General features: G+C 42.9%; 2 protein-coding genes across 2 annotated transcripts in view; both read right to left on the reverse strand.

Moving 5' to 3' along the window:
- The window catches only part of LOC109906514 (Kv channel-interacting protein 4), a 257,056-nt gene extending 251,268 nt beyond the window's left edge, over window positions 1–5,788 (reverse strand). The window contains exon 1 of the mRNA XM_020504237.2: window positions 4,863–5,788. Coding sequence (XP_020359826.1) covers window positions 4,863–4,935 — 73 coding nt within the window. The 5' untranslated portion in view covers window positions 4,936–5,788. The remainder of the gene's footprint in view (window positions 1–4,862) is intronic.
- A 4,339-nt stretch (window positions 5,789–10,127) lies between these two features.
- The window catches only part of LOC109906517 (adhesion G protein-coupled receptor A3), a 52,580-nt gene continuing 39,063 nt past the window's right edge, over window positions 10,128–23,644 (reverse strand). The window contains exons 13-19 of the mRNA XM_020504239.2: window positions 23,122–23,329; window positions 22,535–22,743; window positions 17,705–17,829; window positions 15,900–16,023; window positions 14,965–15,110; window positions 13,786–13,881; window positions 10,128–12,015 (exon numbers count right to left, since the gene is read on the reverse strand). Of these exons, the coding sequence (XP_020359828.1) occupies window positions 10,524–12,015; window positions 13,786–13,881; window positions 14,965–15,110; window positions 15,900–16,023; window positions 17,705–17,829; window positions 22,535–22,743; window positions 23,122–23,329 (2,400 nt within the window). The 3' untranslated portion in view covers window positions 10,128–10,523. The remainder of the gene's footprint in view (window positions 12,016–13,785; window positions 13,882–14,964; window positions 15,111–15,899; window positions 16,024–17,704; window positions 17,830–22,534; window positions 22,744–23,121; window positions 23,330–23,644) is intronic.

Below are 23,644 nucleotides of genomic sequence, written 5' to 3' on the forward strand. Positions count from 1 at the left end.
TGATCTGCTATGAAAAGCCTGACATTTACTCCTGAGGTGCTGACCTGTTGCACCCTCGACAACCACTGTGATTATTATTATTTGACCCTGCTAGTCATCTATGAACATCTTGGCCATGTTTGGTTATAATCTCCACCCGGCACAGCCAGAAGAGGACCGGCCAACCCTCATAGCCAGGTTCCTCTCGAGGTTTCCTCCTGGGTTCTGGACTTTCTTGTCCTAGCCACCGTGCTTCTACACCTGCATTGCTTACTGTTTGGTGTTTTAGGCTGGGTTTCTGTACAGCACTTTGTGACGTCAGCTGATGTAAGAAGGGCTTTATAAATACATTTGATTGAATGGTATTGTATGCTTCTCCAATAGTGTTCATTGCACATTACAATAGAGACATTACACATAAGTTTGGTCCAAATGTCAGAGGACACTAATGGAAGCTATAGAATGTTATCATAGAGATAAAATAATTAACTATAATTTAGTAATGTTTTGTCAAATCAAAATAAGATCTGGGGGAAATATTGCATGGTGAGGTCAGGTGCAGGCTGCATGCAAAGAGTTAGAGTTCCATACAAATCCGAAAAGCTATTTACAGTCGTCGTAAAGAAGGTACATTGATTGTTACAGGCTGGTTCAAGGGTGGACAAAGCATATAACTTAGTGGTAAAGGAAAGGGGGATGCCTAGTCAAGTTGTACGACTGAATGCATTCCAACTGAAACGTCTGCATTTAACCCAACCCCTCTGAATCAGAGAGGCGCGGGGGGCTGGCAAATGGCTGAATTAGCAAAAACACAGCCGGTGTGAATCTGAATAATACCAATGCAACTAGAACTAATTATTGATTAATGCAGAAGTGTTTATATTATTTATATACAATCTACCTGCAGTGAAGATGCTCAACATTTACACGTGTGTTTATCTTAAAGCAAATTTGTAAAGTAATGCATATGTATATTTGTTTTGAGACCAACTAAATAAAAAAGGTGAAAAAAGATCATATTCTCTCTGCAAGCAGTTTTTATTATGTTGAGAATGCATTTGGACAATGCAAACCAGGGCCCGGCTAAGTTCATTGTTAGAGCCTTCGTAGGAGCATTGTTACATCTCTGAGCAGTTTCCCAAAACCATCGTTATTAACATTCGTAATCAAATGCCTGCCTCAGACTACTAGTAGAACAGCTTAGTGCGTCATTAGATGTTTTGCCCTCCCGCATCACTTTATACACAGAAGATCTCAGCTAAACATAGAATCACATGGTTGATCGGTCTCTTTATCGGGCTCACAGCCAATAACTTCAGAACAAAGTTGACTACAAATAAAGTTTCCAATGACTTTGCAATTAATACAAACAAGCAACACAAAAAGGTGCTTCAAAGGAAAACCAAAATGACTGCATAAAAATATAAATATATTAGGCCAATAACAAACATATTGAAATACATTACATGTTCAATACATTTAGTTCAATTTTGCTACAGTCTAATTTGTTTCAAAATATTTTGTGTAGCCTAACGTTATTGGGTAGGTATTAGAATAAGCCACCTGCTGTAGCCATAGGTGGTTATGTCTAGGAGCTGATCCGTCAGTATGCTGAAATAATTCAAGTTAAGCTAAGATTTGAATTGCGAAAGCTGATCCAAGAGCTACACTGCCTTTCTGACCTATCAGTAGCAACATGCTCCAACGGCGCATTGAGCTAACTTTCTGTGTGGCGTTTTAGGAAACGCATTTTACATCTTCAGCTGTTGTAGGAAAACACTCCTGAGCCTAAGGTCGATCACTATCGAGAAAGCTATCGGGAAAACGGGCCCAGGTCCCGTTAGTGCATACAGGTGCCAACCAAGGTGCTGAAATGGATTTCTGCGTTTTAAAAAAACCCAGACATTACTACATATCTGATAAACCGAACCAAAAGATTCCATTTCCTTCTGCCTATTGGGACTAGGCATGTGACTGGTCATCTGACAGACGGTTGAGGGAAAACCCTACCGTGGTTTATTGTTGATTTAATATAGCTGCCAAATTACAGAATTGCAAGAGAAATAGCAGCCGATCCTACAGAATGCATCTTCCTCCACTGTAAAAGCTCTGTGGTATTCTACTAGGAGGATGAATGAGGCAGTGATGCCAGTCATCGTTGCCCCCACGGTACCCCAAACTGGGTGGCAGGGGGGGGGGGGGGGGGGAATTAGTATCAAGTCCTGGTACACTCAAACATTATGCATTGCCACTTGAGTGACATGAAAAGCTTGATTTGCGGTTGCCAACGCTGATCAACAACTGAAAAGGGTGACTGGCCCCCAATCAGTTTGTTGATGCAATGTAGTGAAATGGCCAAGCCTAGGCAGATATATACACACAATAACATGCAGAGTACCCCTGCCTATTTACACAGCTTGGAGGCAGGATCCTTACATTGCATCATCGGTGGCCAAGTCACCTAGAGGGCTACCAGCCCTGCTCAAAACCACCTAATTCAGCTCATTAATGTCGTGGTAAATAGCAGGTTAGATCAGGGCTGGAGCAAAGGCCTGAATGTACCGAGTAGCACCACAGGAGGAGATTTGGCCACCCCTGTATTACAGAATATGTTTCTAACACTTAGGGTTGATACACTGTCTATCTAGAAGAGACGGCACAAAATGGTATTATGTACAGACACTGCACAGTGTCACTTGTCATTGTACAACATATTTAGCCAACATGTTTAAATTAGGCAACCACTTAGATTATACAGCTACGGAATATAAAACTGACCACTCATGGCCCAAATATAAAGAGAAGACAAATATATATATATATATATATAAAGCATCATGCAAGGTTAAAAAAAAACTAAAGAAATTACAAAGCAGCTAAATGCATTGAATATGCAAATTAACATACTTAAACTAATCTTGCCAGAAGCTGAGAGCATTTATTGCAATACCACAAGAATATCAAATGGTTAATCTTCCTTGTCAGTAGAGTTGGTTTAATGGAGGTACAGAATTACCCAGTCAGAATAAATCAGTTTCATATCTCACATCCGAGTACACATAGGGAAAATGTGAAAAGCACTTCAATTACATACACTTTCTACCTCTGCAGAGGTCAGCACACTTCCATCTACTCAATAAGATTCCTTGAAATCCTTTGATTCAAACTCCTATGCAGGCATAATAAGGACCCAATCAAGAGATACAAACAGCACAAAAAACATTGACCTGTGTGAGGGGATAACTATCTGTTAACTGCGGTTCCACTGCTTTGTGAGAAGAGATGAGCTGCCTGAGGGAAACCCATCAACTATAACAGAGTGATTATCTGCCTGGAAGGCAGCCAAGTGCTCAGATTAGAGAAGCAGCCAGGATTAGAATGCAGGTGTTCTGCAACCTGTGGTCAGTTCTACTGTAGAACAAACTGGATTGTCCATGACCGCCAATGATCGAGCTCCCTTCTCGTCACAATGGACAAATGATGTAGTTGCAGGGACTGCGGATCTAAAAGTGCATTTTTGTTTAAGAGCACTTGGTACTACAGAGGTTAAATGTACTTACTACAGTCAATTGTGTACCATTGTATTAAATTATTTGCTTTCAAGTTGCATAGAAATGAAGTTGAGCAGACAAGAGCAACAATGTTCATGGAGGGAATGTCAGTTATATGGTTGAAGTTTTTTACATGACAGAAATGGTGATTACAACATTAGCTAGGCCTAGTTAAACAGTCTACACAGTTTGGTCCTGACTGCAGTATTGCGAATCATGGGGATTTATTAGCCATTATAACATGGGTTGGTAAACAGCTTACCATAGTGGTAAGGCACCTCAGAGGTTTGTGACACTGTCTATGGCCAATAAAACACGGCTAAGGGATGTGTCCAGGCACTCTGCTTCACATCACCGCCAGCGTCATTGCATTTTGGTACACCAGAATTACATTCATTCCCAATGAAACGCTGCGTTTGCCTTTCAGTATTGCGTTGCGGCGGCAGTGCGTTCTTTGGATGTATCGAACGTACGCGTCAAACTGTATGGGTAGAGGGCTGGACAGAAATGGTAGCAGAATGTGAATGTTGAACTTTTGTTGCACACATATCAAGATGATTATGCATACCATTTTGCGCAAATACGCTGTTCGAAGCATTAGCCTTGGCCACACTGATAGTATGCAGCATCATCTGGATGTGTGTGCAACAAAAGTTCAACATTCACCTTCTGCTACCATTTCTGTCAAGCCATGTACGTATAGTTTGACGCCTACGTTCGATAAATCCAACGTATGCAGCACACAGAACGCACACCAACTGCATCTGCAAAGCAATACGGCACAGGAAACGCAGCATTCCATTGAAAATAAATGTCCTTCTGGTGTACCAAAATGCAATGACACTGATCGAGGCGTTATCCGTGGTATATTGGTCGTGGTATACTGGCCGTATAGCACACCACCTCGGGCAATATCGTTTTATTATATTGGTGTCAGCTACATATGTATTTAATAATCTGATAAACGTTTTGTCCAATATGCCTACACAAATGCTGGGACAGTAATGCTAAACAATTGGGCTACAATACAAAACGATGCGACACAAAGGATGCTGCCCCATTCAGGTGTTGCTAATCATAAACAGCTGTTCAAATTGACAAGAGTGTGCCAAGTAGTATAATGTACACCAAATAAGGTAGGGATGAATTTCATTCCTATAATAACGGAGAAGACACAAGTACACACATGGCTCCTTAAAAAAAGTAGCATTTAGCAAAAGTTTCCATGCAAACTATTCCGAGGGAAAAATAACATGCTTGTTGCTCCAACTGCACCCGACATTTTGATTCATAACAAAACATAGGGGCATAAACATGCAAATACTGTCCTACCAGTTGAAGACCCAGCAGCATCCACTCGGGCAGAAATGCTTTCCACTCTATTCGTCTTTGAATCCATGGTCATATAAGTTGCAGTTTAGTTTGAGTTCCGACGGTGAGTGTTTGGAGCGCTGGATAGTTTGTTGTATAGATGCTCACTTGCAACTTGTACCGGAGTTATTGCAGAAATCTCACGCGCATGACATTCTCCATGGGCGCGCGCAAACAATGTGCTATAATTGCAGACCGTAATTCCGGGCGTTTCGCTCATCGATATCTGCCTTTGGGCGGATCCGATTATGCTTGAATCGCGAGGCACCAAAAGCGTTTGAGGTCATGTTGACGCTGCTTGGTCATGTTGACGCTGCTTGGTCATGTTGTCAACAAAGCAGCATTGTACATCGTCCAGAAACATGCATCTCTTTCCCATAAAATATTATGTTTTAATTTCAAACTAATATTCATTGGGAAGGCAGATAAAAATATAAAAAAACGCTTCATCTAAATCAATCACTTTTGCATGTGAAAACAGAATCTTAATCATTACTCCTCGTGCTTAATTATGTCACTTTTCTTTTGCGCCAACTTCGCCCAGGGCTTTGAACGAGCATCGGGCTCATGCCTGTGATGCAGCTAGGTTCCAAAATGAATGCAATCAACTTTCACCCTGTGTAAAACACGCCTAACGGGGCACCTGGGCCAAGTTAAATTGGTTATTTCTGGTGTTATGAGACTGATGGTTTCTTGACAGATGATTCGTTAACATAGCAGCGTTAACTAATGTGGCAGGTTAGGAGAGGTTAAGGTTAGCAAAATAGTTAGGGTTGGCTACAACGCTACAGTTGTCCCCAACGGACCAGAAACTGGCACAGACCAATGGTGAACGTCAATGTATGTAACTTGATATCAAGAAACACCTAAATCAGAAAACACCGCTAATTCGGTCTTCAATTACACCCTTTTTATTCCAAAATGTGAATAAAATCAGGTAAATGTCTCACTATGCACCCATTTAAATTCTGTAGTCTGCACCGTACAGGGATATGAAAAGCTGACTCAAGGACATATACAAGTTCTTCCTATTGACACAATATATTGACTATATATAATTCTGGGGCCATGCATGAGTATGGTACTGTGGGTAGCTAATATTCCAGCTGTGCATGCACGTGCACACACACACGCACACACACACACACACACACACGTCTTGGTTTTACCATGCAGACCCTAATACTTTAAATTCTGAGATCAAAAGACCACCCAGATTGCGTGTCAACAAATGTAGACAACAAAACTGACGTTTCACAGAAAATGCTTCCTTTCTGCTTTTTACAAACTGTACCGAGTGCCTGTCAGTGACAAATCAAAAGGAGTTTGCGAATGAGTGTAAAAAGTTATACTCGGCATTACTGGGAATAGACATTTTCATCTCTATTTTGGACACTGTCAGTTACCTAAAGCACAACGGACAGCTTTGGTGTAACCATTGGTGTGAAACAGGAGTAAATTTACTCAGTTGATTGCAGAATTTGCTGACAATATGTAGAAGGGACGCAATCCATTATAATCCTTTTTAATATAAGAATTATGATGTGAATGATGTATTAAACCACACATTCACATCAAAAGGTGCAGTTGTCCTGCTGAGCTTTGCTGCAGGACAGGAAGGAAACTGCTTAGGGATGTCACCATGAGGTCATTGGTGATTTTAAAACTACAGAGCAATGGCTGTGATGGGAGAAAAATGAGGATGGATCAACATTGTAGTGACTCCACAATAATGACCTAAATGGCTAGAAAATAATACATTTATAATACAAGTATTCCAAAACATGCATATGTATGGAACAATAACAAAAAGCCAACGCAAAGGGATACTATGTTTTAATAATACGTTTTGACTTAAATCTGCTTGAAAATCTATAGCAATATTTGAAAATTGCCGACCAGCAATGATCCTCAGCACCTGGATAGAGCTTGAAGAATTTTGAAAATAATAAATAAAATATTATACTATACAGGTGTGCACAGCTCTAATGAGACTTACCCAAGAAGTCTCACAGCTGTAATCGCTAGTGTTTCTGCCATATATTGACTCAAGGGGGTGAATACTTATCTAATCAAGGTATATAAACTTAGCAAAATAAGAAACAACACTTATTAAGGACCCTGTCAGTCAAAGATAATTCGTAAAAATCCAAATAACTTCACAGACCTTCATTGTAAAGGGTTTAAACACTGTTTCTCAATGCTTGAACCATAGAAAATGAATGAACAAGCACCTGTAGAAACGGTTGTTAAGACACTAACAGCTTACAGACGGTAGGCAATTAAGTTCAGTTATGAAAACTTAGGACACTTATTCAGGATGGAATAAGAAGGAAATCCGTAAATCCTCCAACCAGGATTTCTAGAAAAACTGGGAATTTTGGGAAAGTTACTGGAATTGTGCAACCCTAATTGCATACAAGCCTAGTAGGGTATACTATAGAAAATGTGTCCCACTTGGATGTTTTGAAAATACCACTGCCAGCACATCCACTTGACTTGAATAGCATATGAATATGTGCAAATGCCCTAGAGTTGAATTGTAGTACATGAAATAAGCTAGTTTACCCAAAAAGCTAGTGGTTCAGTCATAGTAGCTTCCTCTTCAGATGCAATTTGGAGTGATTCTCACAGTAAGCTGTAACCTGCTGATTCTACTATGCAGTTGACGGGTCGCACTAGAACTGAGTGTGGCCTGGGGGTGATGAGGCTAACACACAGTCTGTTATGTGTGATGGGTTTATGTAACTTCAGTCTAAAGTCACCATTTTCTGAGCTATATGGTACACAAAAAGCAGGTCCCTGGATTTGGATATTACAAACACGTGCGTGTTCTCCATTTACCGTGGTCAGTCATTGCCTTTGTGTGGATTATCCTAACGCTCTGAGGTATCGTGGGTAGTTAGAGCCTAAAATGCATGCCTTCCAATGGAAATGTAAGCGAAAATCATGAACATGGCAATTCATATAGAAGACTTTAATGAGTCAAAAGATTTCAGATTATTTTGAAAGAATCAATCAATAGTGCAATATTGTGGCTTTCTTGTAAACCTGTAACATATTGCAACGTTTCAACTAGGTTTAGTGCAGCGGTGTTAGTGCAGGGCTGTAACAAAACTGAGCACTCTGAGTCCTACAGGAATGGAATGAAAGAACCTCTTCTCCTCCTCAACTTCTACCTTCTCTCTTGCTCTTCCTTCTGCTCAACCATCTCTACCTCTTCATCACTTAGCTGAATCTGGACCTCTGCCCATTGCCTTAAAAAAATGGCCCCCACACCCAGCCATCTGCATAGTCAAGAATCCATTTGGATGAGCCTGAAAAGACCATGAGATCCCACTTTCCCATACCAACATCCTAAGTGACTATACCTATAGACCTGCAACAGTTGGAATCAGGACAAGCAAGCCAAACAATGACTTGCTTTGACTTCAGCATAGGCCATTGATGAATGTCCTCCATTTCACTCGGCTCAAGGCAAGTTCTTCCACTCGCCCAGTCAACTCTACCTGGTCTTCTCTCCCCCAGGTGTGACTGCAAACAATGCGTTCAGATAAAAGCACATGACTACTCATCATTTTTAGCTGAAAATACTAAGAATACAGAAGAGAAAAGCTCCATCAAAAGGGACTGCACGGTCTTAAAACATCAGTCCAAATGGCCCCCCATGTGCAGGAGCACACCAAACGATCAACTCTCACCACCACACGGATTCCAGGTTTCATATTTCGCTACATATAATAAGACAATGGCTTGACACTGCCGTAATCATTAGAAACGCTGGTTGCTCATTTATAGTTCAGGCCTCTAAAGTTGTAAGTAATTAAGACGCTCCAGGTAATATATGTATTTTCCTCTTGACAGTTCGAGCCAGCTAATTGTGACTAGCACAGATGGCTCGACTTTGTAGAAGGTATCAATCTTAATTCCCATGGCAAGTTTCCACAACAAAGCCAGATGCTTCTTCCAGGCAAGGTAGGAAGTAAAATCGGGAAAATGTAAAAGACGCATTACTCGTCTGACCTTAACCGTCCTTCGACTCCCATAAGAACGTGGTTGGCCACGCTCCTAAGAAATCATAGTTGATGACAAAAAAAAAACACCATTTGAAGTTTCTCAACTACTTTTGTTTTTTACAGGCAAGTCCTGGAAGCATTGGATATCCTTTGCCGAGTTCTAAACACACATTTGGGGAAGCAATTGACTATTAATATCGGATCTCTGCGTGATTTCAAAGCAGATTGTATCAGCCCGTTGGTCGACTTGATTAGCTCAAGAAAGAAAACAGAAAAGTGTCAACCTCAAGTTAACTTCCTAACAGATGAGATCGACTCCTTGAAACCTCTGTCATTATTTGAAGCTCACTCTCCTGACTGGAGGGAATCACTGAAGCCAACACTAATCAAGCCATAACTGCTCAATACATTATTCAAAGGCCGTATTACAGATTGTCACTTTCAAGATGGTCGGGTAATACATCTCTGCCTGCCTGAAATATGCTTTGTATTGCATCATTAGCATAAACATTCAAGCGATGTCTTTACTTTCTTTGCTGTGTCCTTCGTGGCTTCGAAAGTTAGTCAGTCTTTTTTTTATGAATCCCATCTGGACTTTCTTTTTACATGACCTTCACACAAAAGTTGAATAAAGGACAGGTTGATTCGTAATAGGTGCAGTATGTCAAACAAATGACTGTCAAAACGTATTGTGAACATTTAGGGCAGACCCTCCAGCATGGATTGCCCCTAGGCCCTATACGGGGATTACTAATCAACGGATTAAGACCAGTACATGATAACTGACAAGTGGATGCATCTAGCAGACTAAATGATGGCAATCCATCCCTCTGCGACACATTGTGCGGTAAAGTACAGCTCCGTCGTCACTCCTCCCCACTCTCTCCTAACAGATATATGCAGCAGTATAAAACACTGATGGTCTGCTACAGAGAGGGGAGAGGTATAGAGGTGAAGATGCACTGCACTAATGATCCTCTCATTGCCGACAGTGACTCTCGCTGTCAAATCACTGCAGGCGGTGCAAGCCAGCGGACACCTTGAGCAAGCCAGCGGACACCTTGAGCAAGCCAGTGGTTCCTTGAGCTTGTCAAGGAACCACTGACAGTAGGGGAACTTTTGAGAACCAAGATGTTTTGACTCGCCTTCGCACTCTTGAAATATGCCAGAGTCAAGGTTAACCGAGAACAGGGGAATGAGAGACTTTCAATTAGGTGAATGGAATTAGAAACTGTTGGTTTATTACGTTGGAACACACTAGAAAATACAAAAGAACCTGCCCAATGGATATGCACGGTACAGTAACGGTACAGACCATGCAGTTTCACGTACAAAACTTGAGAACAGTGTAACCAAATCGGGATTAAATGATATAAAAATAGACCATTTATAAAATGTCTCCTACAGAAACAGATGAGTGGCATCCAAAACACACACTTTCACAAACTCAAAATAGTGGGACTATTTATCCCGATACATGTTTCTTTTTAAATGTAAAAAAAAAAATATTGTACAGAAATCTAAAAAGCAACAATAGTATAAAATTAAATTTCACAGTTGAAGGGTAGAGCACGTGATATGCAGTCTTTGGTGCAGAAAACATTCGCTACACGGTAGTTTCGTGTTTCCATAGGCCAGTCTTTATGTTGGCCGAGCTCAAGCTCTCTGTGTTGATTAAAGGCATGTTCTGCCCGTTGTCTTTGAGCGTGCCGTTTTGTATAGCCAAGTTGAGCCCGTACGATTTGGGCTGGCCCTCCACCAGGTCTGTGTTATTGGGCTGCTTTACGCTACTACTGCTTTTACTCGTAACGGAAGCAGCAGTCCCAACCCCCTCACTTTCTCCACCTGATCCTACTATTGTTCCTACACTACCACTTCCAACTCCTCTGACAGCCCCGTTGCCCAGGGTGCTAGTGCTGCCCCCTCCCTTGCCGGCATAGCGCGAGCTTCGGGGCAGGGACGTGCTGGCGTCGCTGCTGTCCTGTTGCATCTGGCTCTGGAGGCGCTCTCTGTATGCCATGTAGGCTGCCCGTCGGCTGCTCCGTGCCTGCTGACTGTCGTGGTGTTCGTGGCGATGCCGCCTGTGGGGGGTGCTCTGCACGCTGCTGTCCACGCTGGTGGGCACATCATAGGCATACTCACGCAGCACCGTGAGTCGGCTGGCCCGGTGGGCCCGCGCCCTGTTCTTGTGGTGCCGGCCCGCGTGTCCATTGGTGGCGGCGGTGGGATTGTTGTTGTTGTTGACAGGCCGGAACTGCACCTCCACAGGAGCCACGTGCATCTTGATCTCGTTGTCCACAGAGTGCTCAGTCAGGCTGTTGTCCAGCAAGGCTGCGCCATTAGCCAGCGCGGGCAGGTGTAGTAAGGGCAGGGACTTGTTCTGCGCCGCCTCTGCATGCAGATTGGTCAGTTTACTTCCCTGGGCGGAGTTTCGCATGCTGGGGACACTCTTATTGGTGCAGGAGGACTCAGCGCTGCTGTGGGCACACTTGACTGCATCTCCGTTGCCCCTACCAATCGACCCAGCCGCGGAGGCCGTGGATGTACCCGGCAGCGGCAGCAGGGCGTCCTCTTGCGCAGAGTATGCCCGTCTCCCAGGGCAACAGGCCTGAGCCCAGTGGTGCCTCATGTCCTGGCGGTTGACGCAGTGGTGCGCCATTAGAAAGCCACCCAGGGCCAGCGCCACCACGCCAAACAGGCAGGAGAACACCAGATCGGCCGGCCTCTCCTGGGACACGGCCATGGCACCAAACACCCACAGCGCAGCGTAGAGCCCAAGAGCCGCGGCCGCGCCCAGGAGCTGCACCGCGAATGTATGCTCGTTCTCCAAGGCCAACAGGGACACGGCGTGGGGAGCCGAAACTGTGGAGGACGAGGCGTCGTGGAGGTGGAGGAGGGTGGCTGGGACATCTCCGGCCTCGCTGCCTGCTACCGCCAGTCGCCGCTGCTCCTCGGCGGGCTCTTTGAGTTCGTAGCGGCGCTCAGGGTGGCGTCGCAGCTGGAGGAGGATGCTAAGGAAATACATGCAGTCCACGAAGACGATGAAGCTGACAGGGCCGAAGAAGGCCCCCAGGCTGGGCTCCCACGCCATCCAGCAACTGAGAGACACACAGAGGGGAAAGGCAACAGTACAAACAGTAAATATTTATGTAAATGTGGTACACACGCACGTTATCATTCACACAAATGTAGTATGCAGTGGTGTTGATATGTCAGCAAAAACATATGTTGGCAATGGAGCCATATGTATTAGGGTCGTGCCACAAAGAGTGCCTTTGATATTTTAAGTAGAAATTACGCACCAATACTGAATGTTAAAAGCCTGTTATATTAAATGAATTGTCCTTTAAAATAGACCAAATTGTTCATTCAATAAATCTTTTTTTTATATATATACTGTATATATAAAGACTTGCTAAAGTGCCAAAATTAGGAATTATCACATGTCCCTCCATCAACCACCTGTGTCACTTCTTGGGAGATTTTAACCTCTTAACCCCAAAATTTCACCAAGTTTCACCAGCTCTAGTTATTTTGTTGCTTTACAAAGTCATTTCTGAGATAATCATTTATTTCATGTGAAGAGTGATTCATTTACATCTGTCCCTCATTTTAAGGCCAACCCTGTTACGTGAACTGAAATGTTGTGTTAATGGTGAAACTATTCCTTTTTGTTATTATTGCAAAAGAAACAAACATTTTAATAGTCAAATAATAATGTTAAAGCAGGTGAGCAGGTTCTCATTTGGGGCATTTTCTCATGTTTTGTGGTGGAAAACTAAGCATAACATCTCAACCCTGTAGATAGGCTTAAAATGTTTTCACAATTTAATTTTGCCACTCCTATTTGCACACAACAAGCTTCTCATGTCACAAGGGGATTTATGGCCAATTTAAGGTGAAATAATCAACCCGATTAGTCATATCTGTTACTTTATTTGGCATTTAATAGACACTTACTATTGTATTTTTCTCTCTTTATGACAGAATGTTTAAATGAGATGAAATCAAAAAGTTACACTTTTCAAAAGGCACCGAATTGGTGGAACAACCCATGAGTCACTGGATGAGTCAAGTGCCAACCATTCAAGTGGTCCAACCTTTAAAAAAAATATATATAATAACTTTGTCATTTCAAGTTTGACTCAACCCCTTATCTCATTAAATCAGGTAAAGACACACGTGCACTCATTGAGCCTCTTTGTATTAAACATCCTGCTCTTCCTATTCTCAGAGAATCGGTTCCAGAAAATTCCACAGGGTGGTTTCCATTCGTCTCGGTAGCTGTGAATTAATTAAACTCCAAAGACTCCCAGGTCCAGATTTCCATATTACCCAGGGCGCTTATGCAACCCAAACAGCTGCCACCATAAAAGAGAAAGGGGGGAGCGAGGGAGAGAGCAAGAACAAGAGCGAGATGAGAATGAGAGAAAAAGAGGACGAAATAGAAGAGAACGTTAGATTATGAAAATGGCAGAAGATTCGAGAGAAAAGTGAGTGAGAAGAGAAAAAGAAAGCCAGAACACGAGATCGAGAGAAAAAGGAGTGACACTGGCAGCAGACGTGAGGTCCCGAGACACTATAAATAGCGCTCCCTAATCGGGTTCTCAGAACTTCACAGGGACTCGGAACTTTTCCTATCCCCGCTAAATATTTGTTATTTACATAAATCCACACACACATTCTGGTCAGTCAAAAACAAAAAGCAATTTGTCTTGGGTATAGTTTTGTCTATATACACACACACACACACACACACACACAAAGCCTTCTGGCGAGATAAAAATGTAACAGAATTTCCATAAACACACAGTATAGTACACGGACTAATTGTTTTCCATACAATGTGACAGACTGGCACTACTTACTATGCCGCGTTGGCCCGACTACCGTAGTTCTTGATGTTGGCGGCTGCGGTTATGCCACAGACTATGATCGGTATCCCTCCGCCTATTAGGTAGAACCTGGTAGGAAAAGGTATTGGAAAAACAACTTATTAGGACCTGCTTTCTTGTGAAAGAGATCAAATTGGTGGTAGAGATGGTATATATGCTTTAGGCCTCTATAGTAACACCCTGTGATGGAATTTAAATCAACCTTTCTCCCTCCACAAGTCACAGAGATAAGAGAAACCTTTCTAGAATATATTTCAACAGTATTAGCAACTCCTTGTAAAGGGAGAGAAAAACATTAAAATGTGAATGTACAGCATTCCAACTACAGTAAACACACGTGTCGGACTCGCTAGATGCCCTGAAAGTGGTACTTCCTGTTTCCTCTTTTTGTAGGCCAGAAATTGGCTTGAAATTTACACAGTCAAATTCATGAAAACGTGGTCATGTAAACATGTATATTAAAATGTATAAGTGTTTCGAGTGAATTTACTTAACATATGCCGGTTTTCAATTTATTTGATGGCCAAGAGGAAGCATGAAGCCGAAAAGTCATTAGAACTACACACTTTAACTACAACTCCCACCAGCTGTATGTATGTATGTATATATATATGTATATCTCTCACTTTCAAAAGCTTGCCGGTCTACAAAAAAAAAAATAGATTTTGTATTTCTTTTAAGTACTGGCTGGCAATGTTCAGTAAAAAAGCCAGAGTAATCTAATATAAAACACGTCAAATGGACTGTAACTAAAGGGTTTTTACCATCCTGTGAGTCCTCAACTCAAGCAAGCACTCTCCAGCATGCTAACTAGACTACAGGAATTGTAGTTCAAATGAGACTAACTTTTGCCGATGTGTCTTACGTATTAAGCATAAAATATTTTGATAAAAGGCATCAGGTACGAGCAAATCAATGCATAAATATGAATAGAATTTTATATATATATATATATATATATATATATATATATATATATATATATATATCTTATACTTCGTTTTCATGAATTTGATGATATAAGCTTGATATAAGCTTGAAGCCCATTCAAAAACTGTACAGGACTAAAATCAGGAAGTAGGCAGGGCTTTCATAGGGTATAATGACCAAGCAGTTTCATAACAGTGCATTGTGGGAACTGTAATATTTTACCTCAGCATGGGTCGTGGAGGGGGCGGGGGCTCGTCCAGCTCTTCATAGCGCTTGGCCTTGCGAGTCACCTGCTTGTAGATGTTGCGTGCCGTCACGCCCACCCACAGAGCTGTGGCCAGGGTAGAGTAGTGCAGAATGATGCCCACCTAAAAACAAGACAACAATCTCAGTCCAACTTCAAACAAAAACCATAGCTGTGAAAAGGTTCAGCACCCCAAACTGTACAACTGTACCAAATTTCATGCTTTTATGAAAAAGTTAAAGTTTTTCCACATATTTTGCCTGTACTATATATGAAGGCTTTATAGAGCATTCATACATTCTACATAGGCACTATATAGATGCTTCACAAATTATTTGTGAGCAAAATACTAGGCATTTTCTGAAAATGTATGAAGTTAAATGTTATTATACTAATTGTCAGTTGTTTAAATTCCTCGACAAAGTAGAGCCTAGCTGTCAGATATCCTTTATTCCTGGTGGGAAACCAGTATTTTCCCAGATGTTCTCCACCAGCCGGGCCCTTTGTATGAGGGACAATTCATTAATAAAAGAACCCATTGAAGATCAGCAGGGGCTGCCTTCAGCTGAAATATAAATATTTGAGAGACAGACTGAGTCCCGATTCTCCACCCTTCTCCCAAAGTGTGCACTTGCACACATCTCATCATGGATTTAACAAATGGTGTAAACTCTCTTTAGCCAATCCAATGCATTTCAATCTATGACGGCAAGTGTACACTTTGGGAGAAGGGTGGCGAGTCGGAACTCAGCCACAAGTCCAGAATCACAGTATCTTTCTCCACAACATCTTGAGATCCCCATATAATTGTGAGATGCTTTGGGCACGGGAAAGGCAGGTTGGCAGTCTGCATGGTAGGCAGATAGGCTTGCACACCAGGGGGGTATGGTGGGTAGTAGGGGGGAATACTCACGGCTTGGCACACGCTGGCGTAGCGTGTCTGGTTGATGCCACCCACAAAGACGCCACAGGTGAGGAATATGTGGAGGCAGAGGTTGACCAGCATATGCCAGTACTTACGGCTGATCCGAACAGACCTGGACAGGCAAACACACAGAACTGACATGGTAAGATTCTGCAAATAAATGCTGAGCTCAGGGAATAAAATATGCCAAATGTTTTTTTGTTTTTTTATCAGAATATTTGTTGTAATTTTGAATGAGTGTGGAATGGTGTAGATGTGCTTGTGGAGTGGTGAAAATCTTACTGGAGCCTGGACAGTATTGGTTCCCAAACTTCTTTGCATTGTGACCCAACCAATAAGAAACATTCTGGCCACAAATCTTATGCTGCGACCCGAAAACGAGTCACAGTCCACCATTTGGTAATATACACGGTATTAGATACCGTACTACTAGTAAGATGGGTACTTGGTATTGTCATGTCGTTGCCCTGTTGGTGAGGTTTATGACCCCTATAAATACCTTTCCCCCTTTTCTCTACTCTACAGATTGGACTCTTAGAAAGCCCTTTGTTAACATAGAGAGAGTCTGGTAACCAGTTGAAAATATCCGTTGGTACATAAAGAATATGATGTCAGATCAGTTGTCGTCTGATACAGTTTGTCATCCTATCATCAGTAATAATGTCCTAGTTATCAGATTCACATGGAATTGTTGTGCAATTTAAATGTTTAAATATGAAACTATTTGTGAAAAGATTCAATGTAATTTTAGCTTCTAAATGAGATAATTATTTTCATGAGTGAACTATGCTCACTCAGTGGCCCCGCCCAAGTGAACAGACATTGGTTGAGAACTATGCAACACGCCGTTCTTTCCACCACTACAAAAGCCCATTGACAAAAGTCAACCTTGTGTTCCCGATGACGTGAGAACTGCTGTCCATACGTTTAAGAGGTAATATCAACTACAGAACTAAGCCAACCGCAGTGTGAGCTCTGGTTGAATGGCAACTTGATATGAACTTTGAACTCTTATTCGTTAAAGAATACATCCTAGACGTCGAGTTAGCAGCAGCAGCTGTAAACGTGGGGTAGGAAAGGACGGACAATCTCTTCAGAAAGACAGGGTACTACAATGTACCCGTTCTACCACACGACGACGGTTCTACAACGTACCCGTTCTATCACAAGACATATTCTTCAAAGGACAAGGGAGATCTCTGCTGGGCAACCCAGTCTTCCATCTACGACCAATCTATCGAAGCGCAGCTCAGAGTAAATATTTCTTGCATTTTCCTTTTCCAAATGGGCAGGTTATTTAGAATGCATAAGATTCTGTATTTACGATAGCAAAGCTTCATAAGGTCCAATAGAGACCCAATCCTTTTGTTCCTCAGTCTTCCCTCGCTTTCATTCAAACACAACCTCCTTTCTTTGTGTAACCAGGCGTCGAATCGGTTCCGTCTGCTAGGGACGTTTTCTTGTATGACATAGTAATCAATGTATGATCCATCTTGTGTATATGTAATTCTGTGTGATTATTTAGGTTAATAATTGACTGCTATCGATATAAAAGATTACCAGGTCTATTCGGAACACAACAGCTCTATAAACATTCTTCCGTGGTGCCCCGACTTTCTAGTTAATTACATTTACATGATTAGTTTGATCAGGTAATATTAATTACAGCGAAATTATTTTATAAAATAGCATGTCATATCACTTAATCCGGCATAGCAAACACACAACACGTATCTTATATACCTGGTATACACTGTATTAGATTCTAACATGTATGCAGGTAGAGCTGTTACCTGTGGTGGTATATGTAGCTAATGATGATGATCAGTAGACAGAGCAAGAGGACGATAGCCGTGGCGTAGATGACTGGGTGGAGAGGCTCGATGCTGGGAGAGAAATACTCCACCCCAGTCAGATCCTGTGGGATCAAATCAAATAGTTTTTGTCACATGCGTCAAATACAAAAAGGTGTAGACCTTACCGTGAAATGCTTACTTAGAAGCCCAATGCAGTTCAGGAAATAAGAGTTAAGAAAATATTTACAAAATAAAATAAAACGTAACACAATAAAATAACAACAAGGCTATATACAGGGGGTACCGGTACCAATGTATCAATGTGCGGGGGTACAGTTTAGTGGAGGTAATTTGTATATGTAGGTAGGGGTAAGATGGACTCTGCATAGATAATAAACAGTGAGTAGCAACAGTGCAAAAACAAGGGGGGGGGGGGGGGGGGGGGGGTCAATGTAAATAGTCATGGGGGCCATTTGATTAATTGTTCAGCAGTCTCATGGCCTTTTGGACCTAGACTTGGCTCTCCGGTACTGCTTGCCGTGCGGTAGCAGAGAGAACAGTCTGACTTCGGTGACTGGAGTCTGACAATTTTTGGGGCCTTCCTCTGACACTGCCTAGTATTATAGGTCCTGGATGGCAGGAAGCTTGGCCCCCAGTGATGGACTGGGCCATAAGCGCTATCCTCTGTAGCGCCTTTTTTTATATACCTCTATTTAAGTCCGTTAAGAACCAATTCTTATTTTCAATGACGGCCTAGGAACAGTGGATTAACTGCCTTGTTCAGAACGACAGATGTTAACCTTGTCAGCTCAGGGATTTGATCTTGCAACCTTTCGGTTACTAGTCCAATGCTCTAACCACTAGGCTACCTGCCTTACGGTCACGATGATGAGCAGATGCCTGCCATACCAGGCGGTGATGCAACCGGTCAGGATGCTCTCGATGGTGCAGCTGTAAAACTTTGAGGATCTGGGGACCCATGCCTAATCTTTTCAGCCTCCTGAGGGGGAGAAGGTGTTGTCGTGCCCTCTTCACGACTGTCTTGGTGTGTTTGGACCATGATGGTTTGGTGATGTGGACACCAAGGAACTTGAAACTCTCAACCTGCTCCACAACAACCCTGTTGATGTTAATGGGGGCCCGTTTGGTCCTCCTTTTCCTGTAGTCCACGATCAGCTCCTTAATCTTGCTCACATTAAGGGAGAGGTTGTTGTCCTGGCACCACACTGCAAAGTCTCTGACGCCCTCCCTATAGGCTGTCTCATCGTTTTTGGTGATCAGGCCTACCACTGTTCTGTCATTAGAAAATGAAACGATGGTGTTGGATTTGTAACTGGCCACACAGTAAACAGCAAGTACAGGAGGGGACAAAGCACACACCCCTGAGGGGCTCCAGTGTTGAAGATCAGTGTGGCAGATGTGTTGTTGCCTACCCTTACCACCTTGGGACGGCCCGTCAGGAAGTCCAGGATCCAGGTGCAGAAGGTGGTGTTTAGTCCCAGGGCCCTTAGCTTAGTAATGAGCTTTGTGGGCACTATGGTGTTGAACACTGAGCTGTAGTCAATGAACAGCATTCTCACATAGGTGTTCCTTTTTTCCAGGTGGGAAAGGGCAGTGTGGAGTGCGATTGAGACTGCGTCATCTGTGAATCTGTTGGGGCGGTATGTGAATTGCAGTGGGTCTAGGGTTTCTGGGAGGATGGTGTTGATGTGAGCCAGGACCAGCCTTTCAAAACACTTCATGGCTACCGATGTGAGTGCTACGGGGCGGTAGTCATTTAGGCAGGTTACCTTTGCTTTCTTGGGCACAGAGACTATGGTGGTCTGCTTGAAACATGTATGTTGACCTGTTTAAAAGGTCTTGCTCACATCGGCTACGGAGAGCGTGATAACACAGTCGCCCGGAACAGCTGGTGCTCTCATGCATGCATCAGTGTTGCTTGCTTTGAAGCGAGCATAAAAAGGCATTTAGCTCTTCTGGTAGGCTCGCGTCACTGGGCAGCTCACGGTTGGCTTTCCCTTTGTAATCAGTGACAGTTTGCAAACCCTGCCACATCCAACGAGCGTCAGAGCCGGTGTAGTAGGATTCAATCTTAGTCCTGTATTGATGCTTTGCCTGTTTGTTTGTTTCATCGGAGGGCATAGCACGATTTCTTAAAAGCATCCGTATTATTGTCTCGCTCCTAGAAAACAGCAGCTCTTGCCTTTGGCTAGGTGCGGATGTTGTATGTAATCTATTGCTTCTGGTTGGGATATGTCCAGTTGAAGTCGGAAGTTTACATACACTTATGTTGGAGTCATTATAACTCGTTTTTCAACCAATACACCAATTTCTTGTTAACAAACTATAGTTTTAGCAAGTCGGTTAGGACATCTACTTTGTGCATGACTCAAGTATTTTTTCCAACAATTGTTTACAGACAGATTATTTCACTTATAATTCACTATCACAATTCCAGTGGGTCAGAAGTTTACATACACCAAGTTGACTGTGCACTTAAACAGTTTGGGAAATTCCAGAAAATGATGTCATGGCGTTAGAAACTTCTGATAGGCTAATTGACATAATTTGAGTCAATTGGAGGTGTACCTGTAGATGTATTTCAAGGCCTACCTTCAAACTCAGTGCCTGTTTGCTTGACATCATGTGAAAATCTAAAGAAACCAGCCAAGACCTCAGAAAAAAAATAGTAGACCTTCACAAGTCTGGTTCATCCTTGGGAGCAATTTCCAAACGCCTGAATGTACCACATTCAACTGCACAAACAATAGTACGCAAGTATAAACACCATGGGACCACACAGCCATCAAACTGCTCAGGAAGGAGACATGTTCTGAACGTCTCCTAGAGATGAACGTACTTTGGTGTGAAAAATGCAAATCAATCGCAGAACAACAACAAAGGACCTTGTGAAGATGCTGGAGGAAACAGGTACAAAAGTATCTATATGCCATATAAAAGCCAGACTACGGTTTGCAACTGCACATGTTGACAAAGATCGTACTTTTTGGAGATATGTCCTCTGGTCTGATGAAACAAAAATAGAACTGCTTGGCCATAATGACCATCGTTATGTTTGGAGGAAAAAGGGAGAGGCTTGCAAGCCGAAGAACACCATCCCAACCGTGAAGCACAGGGGTGGCAGCATCATGTTGTGGGGGTGCTTTGCTGCAGGAGGGACTGGTGCACTTCACAAAATAGATGGCATCATGAGGGAGGAAAATTATGTGGATATATTGAAGCAACATCTCAAGACATCAGTCAGGAAGTTAAAGCTTGGTCGCAAATGGGTCATCCTGTCATGCCCTGACCGTAGAGAGCCCTGACCGCATTCTATGTTTCGTATTCTATGATTTGGTGTTTCTTTGTTTTGGCCGGGTATGGTTCTCAATCGGGGACAGTTGTCTATCGTTGTCTCTGATTGGGAACCATACTTAGGTAGCCCTTTTTCCCCATCTTTTTTTGTGGGAAGTTGACTTTGTTTAGGTCACATAGCCTTTGAGCTTCACGGTTTGTTTTTGTAGAGTTATTTGTTTTTGTTCGGCGTCATTTTGATTAATAAAAGGAAAATGTACGCTGACCATGCTGCACCTTGGTCCTCTCCTTTCAACAGCCGTGACACTTCCAAATGGACAATGACCCCAAGCCTACTTCCAAAAGTTGTGGCAAAATGGCTTATGGACAACAAAGTCAAGGTATTGGAGTGGCCATCACAAAGCCCTGACCTCAATCCTATAGAAAATATGTGGGCAGAACTGAAAAAGCGTGTACGAGCAAGGAGGCCTACAAACCTGACTCAGTTACACCAGCTGTGTCAGGAGCTGTTTAAAGGCACAGTCAACATAGTGTATGTAAACTTCTGACCCACTGGAATTGTGATACAGTGAATTATAATTGAAATAATCTGTAAAGTTGCTGGAAAAATTATCATGCACAAAGTAGATGTCCTCACATACTTGCCAAAACTATAGTTTGAACAATAATTTTGTGAAGTGGTTGAAAAACTAGTTTTAATGACTCCGACTCAAACTGTACGTATGGTCACTGTGGGGACAACGTCGTCGATCCAATTATTGATGAAGCCGATAACTGAGGTGGAATACTCCTCAATGTCATTGGAAGAATCCCGGAACATATTCCTGGCTGTGCTAGAAAAACAGTCCTGTATCATAGCATCCACGTCATCTGACCACTTCTGTATTGAGCGAGACACTGGTGCTTCCTGCTTTAGTTTTTTCTTGTGAGCAGGAATCAGGAAGATATAATTAGGATAGAATCAGATTTGCCAAATGGAGGGCGAGGGAGAGCTTTTTTCCCCCCTCTGGCTGCACATTTTACATGCTTATAGAAATTAGGTCAAACTGATTTCAGTTTGCCTGCATTAAAGTCCCCGGCCACTAGAAGCGCCACTTCTGGATGAGTGTTTTCTTGCTTGCTTATAGCCTTATACAGCTCGTTGAGTGCGGTCCTAGTGCCAGCATCAGTCTGTGGGGGTAAATAGACAGCCACAAATAATATAGATGAGAACTCTCTCGGTAGATAGTGTGGTCCATAGTTTATCATGAAGTACTCTACCTCAGGGGAGCAATACCTTGAGACTTCTTTAATATTAGACATTGCGCACCAGACAAATAGACACACACCTCCACCCCTCGTCTTACCAGACGTAGCTGCTCTGTCCTGCCGATGCACGGAAAACACAGCCAGCTCTATATTATCTGTGTTGTCGTATTTCCTGAGGAAAATAGTCCTTGTTGGGAACAAACAACCTTATGTTGTCACATTTCATCATTAAGTTTAAAGGCCAGGAATCCCCTGGCCACTCACCATGAGCACGGCATAGTTGCTGAGCGAGTCACAGGAGAGCGTGGTGAAGTTGTCGTGGTGGCCCAGGAGACGGCAGCCCTCACTTTGCCAACCGCCCTGCCCACCCAACAGGCTGAAGTTCCAGCAGGCGGGCACGGCGTCAGTGCCACGGGCAAACCTCCGCAGCGTGGCGTTCACCGGCATCCGCAGGCCGCGCAGTGGGAAACCCTCTGACCAGAGAGAGAGGCGTTAGTCTTGACGGTCAAAACATGTCATGGTTCTTATCTTTATGAATCTATCAATCTTTTGTGCGCAACATTTTCAAAAACCTGTTGTAACAAAAAACAAGTTGCCACCTCACACGTAATTAATAGAAAATAAAATGGCCTCACACACTTTCACTACATAGAACTAAATGTTTTTAGCTTTTTCGTACACTGTAAAATGTCAAATTACAGACGGATCCTAAATCAAGTCTTTGAAAGCTTCATTCTAATAACATTTGTTGCCCATAACATAAACTTCACTATTAAAACAAGTCACAACAACATCTTGAACAAAACCCATCTAATACTATAGTGATACAGTGAGGTCCATGCCAGACTCACCTATCTTGGCCAGGAGCACGGGGGTGGCCACGTTCCTCCTCTTTCCCCCGTCGGCCAGCAGGGTGGAATTGCCCGTGGAGGGGAAGAGCTTGCCGTTGCGAAAGGCCAGCAGGTGGAACTTGTAGACGTTGTCACCGGCCTGGCCAGGGACAGAGTACTGGGAGAACAGAGAGGGGGGGAGCTGCAGGGACGCCTCCACTATTGTGTTCTAGGGAGAGAAAGAGGTGATTTATTCTATAATTGTATTTATACCTTATTTCTACAGGTGAATCCCATTGAGATTAAAATAATGGAGTGTACAGTATAACTGTGGGATTCTGGGTAACGCTTTATTCTACAGTTCATCGTTTTAATATGTGTTGTGGGTGAACGTCACATGACAATGGACCTCACTAAAGATGTCCGCATGTTTCCCCATCCGAAACTGTTTGTGGATAATTATGACAACATTTTGGTCCTTGGTATGTCTTTTTTGGGCTGTTCGTGCACACAACAAGCCAAAGTCTACACCCCCAAGGGATTC

Source organism: Oncorhynchus kisutch, linkage group LG16, assembly GCF_002021735.2.
Source record: "Oncorhynchus kisutch isolate 150728-3 linkage group LG16, Okis_V2, whole genome shotgun sequence".
NCBI lineage: Eukaryota > Metazoa > Chordata > Actinopteri > Salmoniformes > Salmonidae > Oncorhynchus > Oncorhynchus kisutch.